Here is a 7091-nt window from a genome sequence, read left to right as displayed (position 1 = left end):
CATGTAATCGGTCTATTTAAAGGGCGTTTTACAATTTGAAAAAGACTTTTGCCATTTTTTTTTTTGTATTATTTTGCTTTTACAAAATTATTTTAAGAAAAAATTCTCTCTTATAAGATCTCAACTAAAATTCCCACCTCCAAATTTTATCTCTTTATTTCCTTCATTGAAAGGGTCCCACAACCCGATTCTAAGTTCGAAGAATAGCGGATCAACACTAGCGGTGGCTCCCGGTTCGAGTTCTTGAAGAAATTTTGAGGAACGGGAGGTCTTCAAATGTATGATTTTCATTAACCCTAATGTAGTATAATTAAGGTTCTTATTAATCCATGTTAATCTCTAAGTAGTCAAATGTATTTAGGGTAAAATCTCGATCCTTTTATCCACAGCGCATGTATCGTATCTATCAATCTATATAGATTTATTAAAGTATATTCCAGCAAATAAATGATTCAACTAGGATATAATCTCATAATCAATTGAACAAAATACAATGTGTTTCATAAGTTTGGTCGCCTTATTAATATCCAATACATTTAAAATTCACTATGTACAAGATCTAATTTACCTCAAAATTAGTAATAAAATAGAAATTATCAAAAAGTCGTGCATGTACGTATCAATGTTTTGCTAAAAATCTTATTCCACGCGAATTTTGCTATATTTCCAAACAAGACCTTCGATTTTGCTATTTCAACAAATATCTCTACATTTTCTTTATTAAAAGTTCGTCTTACTTCTTATTGATTAATAGTGAATTTTTAATATCTTTCTTTTGGAATTGTTATGATATTTAAAGTTGTATTAAATATCATGAACATTTTATATTTTATATTTGAATTTAAGGAAATGTTAGTTATTAATCATGTATTGTTGCTAAACTTATATATTTAAAACTAGAAAAAAACCCAACCACCCAACTCAATTCAAATTTTGAGGATTGAATTGACGAGATGATAAAAAAAAACTTTTAGCACAACCCTCACATCTGAACCAACATAATATTCAACCTAATAGAATTCCATTGTTAAAATATCAAGTTAAATCTGAAACTAACAAGATTCAACCAATGGTGAACACGATAAACCAAAAAACCGAACCAACCCCAACCAGTCAAACTGTAGTCAATTGACTAATGGAGAAAAGTCATCGATGTCAATTTTGAGAAATTCCAAAACGAAATTCAAATCCTCAATGGTGATCAGAAAATCAACTCAAGCTGACCAAAGACCACCCCTAGATTCCGTCACTAGATTGATAAATTAACTGTCAATTCTTTAATGGCACCTCAAACGACATAGTCTAAAGTTAGCATACATTTGATACAAGTTCACTTGACGAAATGATCGAATGAGGGAACGATAAAATTTCACTGCTCCTAACTACAAAGTGCATATATATCCCTAACACAGAATACTAACGTTTTGAACCTAAATAATTTGCCTTTTTATTTGTGAACAAAGAGAATATCACATGCACCCATAAAGAGTAATCAAACTAGAACGAAATCAGGAGGCATTTTCCGGAAATGAAACACAACCATACACTAAAGCAATATAAAACTAGGGACGTACAGAACAAAAACGAAAAACGAACTCACCAACCTCTTTTGGTGAAGAACTAAACTAACTATAACTCGGAATACAAAAGGGAACATATCTACATATTAGCAGATGGCAACAAATGTGACCAAGATCTACAAAAGAAGAAATGAATGTATGAACGTAAAATTTCTATCAACCAGACTTCCTTTCGTCGGAATGAGATGGGGAAAGCACATCATCCAAACAAGAGCTACTTTCTGATTCACTGCTGTTATCCGAATGCCCGTTCAAACCGTCAACATTGAATCTTTTCCCTACATGCTCACTTGTGGATTGCCCTGAAAGTGACACAATGCCTAGAGAAGCAATGCTGCTTGCTATTGCATCAATATCTCGAGCACTACTGTAGAGACCACGACTTCCAGTCAAAAATAAACTTTGATTTGCTTCAGAATCCGTTAGAACAACAGGAAGAACGTTCATCAATTGAGAGTTACCCTGGCTTGAACTGCTGATGAGAAGACGCAGTGTCTCCCTAGCATCCTTTTCCACATCAGTAGCAGGTATCATTGGATTCACGAGTTTAGGATGCAGTGGTGGAATGGAGGTTGAAATGGTAGGACCAGCACTAACAAGGTAGCCTGGACCCGAGGAGCAAACATCAATTACAGGAACATGAACAATAGGGTCGCAGAACAAAGGTGTGAAGGTCGGGATCTGCTGAGAGGTCTTCAGAGGCAAACGAACCAGTGGATCTGGAAATAGTGCAGGAAAATCCACCGACGGAGAATCAACTAGATTTAAAGGTGATATTGGGACCGATAAGTTCGATGGTGTAGAGGCTGGTAACAGCGAAGGAAATGGCGGAAGAGAAGATGCAGTGACGGATGGGATGGGAAGTTGAGAAGGTTCTTCCCTTCGCTGCAGAATTGAGGATGCACCCGGACACCAGCAATAGTATGGAGTAAAGAGAGGTGAAACCACACAAGGAGCATGAGATGAACTTCCAGTAATTGGAGTGGCTAATTTTCCCAATGATTCCAAAAAGCTTGTTGGAGATGATGGGCAATTTGAATCAGCGGTTTGAGTTTCAGAATTAACACAAAATGCATCAGTGGAAATTGACGATGCTACAATATGGTTGTCTAAAGCCAAGTTCTCTCCACGCCTCCTGAATTTTTCCCTAGCGGCATCTCTCAGAGAAAGCAACGTCTTAGGCAGGCCTTCTTTAAAGGAATTCAACCTGGGGCTAAGACTTCCCTGGTGTGCAGAATTTGCTTTAATGGCTGGACTACTGGAATACCTTGACCGCATAGATTTTGATGATGCAGATGATTGTCCAAAATGAGATGATGAATGAGATGGTTCTCTAGTGTTGTCTGCTGAAGAGTGTGAGTCTGCAGAACTTGCCGGATGGTGGTTAGCAACAGTTGACTCCACGAGATAGGCACGAAGGCGTGTTGCAAAGCAACCAAGACGTGATTCACTGATTCCAGTTAATTCAGAAATAGAGGGCCTTCTCTGCAGTAAATCTTTCATCTGTGATACAGGGGAAGAGACATAAGGAAATATGCAACCAACCAAAAACATAAAACTGTTCTAGATATATATCCAGTGATAACATCAGGAAACCATCAAAACAAATAGTGTCAATTCATAACAATACCACAACTCATGAAGAAATAAACCGCATAAAAGCTTCACATGTTTCCCTTTCCAACATGTTCTTTTCGTGAGTGAGGAGCAATAATTTGTTCATTACTTACTGAAGCTGTAACTTAAACAAAAAACTAATCATCATTACACTAAATACAGAAGTAGAAATACCTTCACAAGTAGTTCTGTTCCCAAGAGCTTTGATTTCTCTGAGCACCAAAAGTAGATATTTTGATCATTCGCTTTGATAACAAATGAACGGCCAGAATTATCAGATGCAATCTCCTCGATCGTAATGGAAGCACTTGACGATCTGCTACTCAGAGTGAATAGTCTCTTTACTTGACCATTGTCCCCAATGAATGAGAGCCGAAAGTCGGATGATGGTACAACCATTAGATTTAAGTTTCCCCTGTGATGATTGACCAAATAGAAGATATTTTAGAAGCATAAAAAATCCAATTTTGCATAATCAATCAAAATCTTAACAGTTAAATCCAAATTACTGGGAGAGGGTAAAAGAAAAAAAAAGTTTGTCAAATACAAAAACGAAAAACATTAAAAAATTCCTGAGATAAAAGAATTAGAGTAGACATGAATACAAAGTCCATCACTCTATCTCATTTATTTACAACCAGATCCCCAAAAACATTTGAAATTTTCTCACCAGCTAAAATCAATCAATCAATTGAAATAACTTTTCACTTCAATGCTAGGTAGACCATTACATTCTCCATCATTATTAGCAAAGTTCCAATCAAAAGCACTGTGGAAATTTCAACTTGACTACCAAAAGAAAAGAGCAACGCTAAAAAAATTGCAGAAAAATACCAACACTCGACATCCTGAAAAATGTTCAAACTGACAAAGTTAACATGTTCCACTGTTAAATATTATATGATGAGTAATTCACTTTAAATCAAAACCTCAAATTTGATTCATCTTTACCAATTAAAAATAACAGAAAAAAAAAATCTTTCTACATCAGAGTTAATATGACACTATACTAAGTACAAATATAAATCAGCGCCAAATAATTAAAAATAAAAATATAATGTCTTCAAGAAAGAATTATATTGCTACATTTTATCAGAATAAACAGTTAGGCTCCCAACACTTCGGTCAGATACAAAAGGATTCAGCAACAGTGAGAAAACAGTAAGAATGGACGGGAAAAGTAACGTGTTCTGAACAGTTAGGACAAGAATACAGCATAGATATCACCCATTCCAATAATCCCATCTTAATTATAAGTTATAACCCTACACAGCTAAAAAACAGAAGCAAGCTATTATTATAGTACAAGAGCATGAAACTACCTTTACTTCCTCATAATTCAGAGATCATAATAGAAAACGCCCACTTTACCTACAAACCAAAAGATATATTTATTTGGAAGAATGAACATTGTTGCTAACATGTAGAGTCCTAAATCTATAAATTACCACTGATTACAGTTATACCATAGAAGTAAAAGAACTTCTAATTACAATCCTAATTAGACCCCACCCCCATTAAAATGATCTATAAACTAGATGTAGAAATATAGTCACGAGAAGACACAAGAGCATACATGGGAAGAGGAAAACAAACATAGAAGCAACCCCAGGGGCAGCATAGGGCTACAGATGTTGGTGTGGCAGTTAACATATTTGATTCATCAGGTGGTGCTGCAGAGCAATATGAAGTAAACAAAGATGTGTACTAATGTGAAAGTGCGCATTTACCACAAGTTAGACACTCAGCATTTCTTATAAAAGGACAAGGCAACACCATGAAAAAAAGTAGCAATGATTTTATTTTAAAAAACTGCATAACTGTTCTAACAATCACCTAGTCAAGTAGTATTAGAAAAGCAACAATTTGAAGTCATATAAATGACAAAGTCAAGCAAGAAACAAATATATTTTACACAGAAACAGTACAAGGAACTGTCCATATTTGCATTAAACAGGCGAATCCTACACACCAACAAATAGAAACGATGGTGCCAGGTCTTCAAAAATATCATATGAAGAGATTGGATTATAAATGGATGTTGCAAATTATAGCATTCTAAGTCGCAATTTAGAAAATGAAAGACAGTTGGCACCTACAGAATCAAAAGAATTTAAACATTGGCAGAGTCAAGTGGCATGAAAAAATTGCTCATCTCCTCGACCTAATACACTATTACAGTGTTCTCAAGCTAACATAATAAATGCTCAAAAAGGAGAGATAGAAACGAATAAGTAAATAAATGCATTCCTTTCTTAGTTATTCGCTTCTGATTAAAATGGCACTCTTTATATTATTCAAGAATAATAGAATAGGCAAGAGCACAAACAATCGCATGACATGGTTACCTAGAGGACGTAGGGCAAAGGAGGCTTCCTTGCTTTTCAATTTTTCCAACACGAATAGAGACGAGAGGTATACAGAAACATCTCGCTAGAATGCCGACTTCAACCGGTTCGAAATGCTGAGTTACAAAAATGGAGGTGGATCACATCAGCGAAAACGAAAAATGACAGACGCAGAACTAGAAACTGCAAAACCTAATAACCAGCAGTAATACAGAATGAAACAGAATCTAGAACGACAGGGGGAAAACCACCAAATTGAAGCGACGAAAAATGAAATTGAAAGAAAAATATCGTTCAATCTTTTTTACTCACGCCAAATACAGATTCCATGACATCTCCATCGGCGCCAGGAGTCCTATGCAGAACCGCAGAAAGACCATGGAATATAAAGCAGCGAATTATCGTTGACAATTAAAAATCCGCCATATATTAGAACTTAGAATAATCAATGCATATTTAAGCACAAACCTGACTCAATTGAGCAAGAAGACGATCTTCCGCTATGCCGCAAGACGTAGTCATCTTCAACAACGGCTTCAACCTTTCGTCAGCCCGACAAGCGCCCATAACTTGCATATCTAGCGCCTGAAGCCACCGTATAACCCTATCTTCCCGATCGCTCTGTTGAAGCAACAGATCGCCATCTCCTTCATCAACAATTATATCAGTCAGCCGCTCCGTAAGATTAATCTCCCTCGTCGAAGCATGCGAACCTCCAGAAACCTCAATAACATTCGGAGAGGCACCGCCAACACGAGACGAGTCCCCGAATTCTTCAACGTTGTCACGATCGGCGCCATCGTTAACGTTCCTGGCAATCGATTCTTCTTTTCTAGGGTTTGACATCGAGAAGCGTAAAAAATCTTCGTCCAATGAGAATATATAAAAGAAATTTCAAGATTACTGCCGGTAGATTCAAAATCCCGAGCTCCTCCAAGCAACGAAATTCACTATCCAATCAATCCTAACGCCTCAAACACCAGGAAACAAATCGTAAAAGAAATTTAAGAAGAAGAAACAGAAATCTGAGAGAATTTTATAATCAGAAGAGGAATCGATTGTGAAGTAGATGGGAAGGAAACGTTACAAAGAATCGCAATTACAATCGCCAGAGGGGAAAAGCAAAGAGAAGAAAAGAAGATATGTTGCAATGACCGACATATATAGAAAGGATTAGATATTTTGTTATGTGCGCGAGGTAAGACGGACCTGCCTTGCGGACGTCAAGGGTAATATAAATTTGAGAATATAGAGTCGGTTTAAGATCCGGTTGGTATTTCATAAAGCCCACGTCATCCGGGGCCCACACGATTGTATGGTTTACGGCCATCCGAAATCCATCCAGCGTTTTCCCCGGGGACCCACCTGCCACGTCATTTCTTATCCGTGAAACTGGCAGAGACCCGTTGGCCACGAGAGACTGACGAGGCAACAACAACTTACGTTACAATCTTCCCTTTTTTCTTTTTTAATTTTCTTATTTTAGTTCGCCAATAATTGAGTTTTCAAATTATTGTTTTTATAAAACCATACAAATAATAAGAAT

The 7091-nt window shown here is 36.6% G+C and overlaps 1 protein-coding gene across 3 annotated transcripts; it reads right to left on the bottom strand.

The window, feature by feature from the left end:
• Window positions 1–1498: 1498 nt before the first annotated feature.
• LOC103485553 (uncharacterized) lies at window positions 1499–6751 on the bottom strand. Of its 3 annotated transcripts, XM_008443215.3 has the most exons (5): window positions 6014–6160; window positions 5858–5900; window positions 5546–5661; window positions 3372–3612; window positions 1499–3083 (listed from the first exon to the last, which is right to left on the bottom strand). In XM_008443215.3, exons 2-5 carry the CDS (start codon window positions 5873–5875, stop codon window positions 1737–1739), a joined length of 1722 nt encoding a protein of 573 aa, XP_008441437.1. In that variant the 5' UTR covers window positions 5876–5900; window positions 6014–6160; the 3' UTR covers window positions 1499–1736. The 3 variants fall into 3 exon arrangements, with proteins under 3 accessions (XP_008441437.1, XP_008441435.1, XP_008441436.1); XM_008443213.3 differs by lacking the exon at window positions 5858–5900 and having other exon boundaries at window positions 6014–6751; XM_008443214.3 differs by lacking the exon at window positions 6014–6160 and having other exon boundaries at window positions 5858–6007.
• Between the last annotated feature and the right edge of the window lie 340 nt (window positions 6752–7091).

The sequence above is a fragment of the Cucumis melo genome, chromosome 3, assembly GCF_025177605.1.
Source record: "Cucumis melo cultivar AY chromosome 3, USDA_Cmelo_AY_1.0, whole genome shotgun sequence".
NCBI classification, from domain to species: Eukaryota; Viridiplantae; Streptophyta; class Magnoliopsida; order Cucurbitales; family Cucurbitaceae; genus Cucumis; species Cucumis melo.
This window is presented reverse-complemented; position numbering and strand designations above follow the sequence as displayed.

Coding starts and splice junctions, on each gene's coding strand:
- LOC103485553 (XM_008443213.3), bottom strand. CDS start 6,391: ATGTCAAACCCTAGAAAAGAAGAATCGATTGCCAGGAACGTTAACGAT. Junction 5,662..6,013: donor TTCTTGCTCAATTGAGTCAG/GTTTGTGCTTAA, acceptor TTTGTAACTCAG/CATTTCGAACCGGTTGAAGT. Junction 3,613..5,545: donor CTTTGCCCTACGTCCTCTAG/GTAACCATGTCA, acceptor CAATCATCACAG/GGGAAACTTAAATCTAATGG.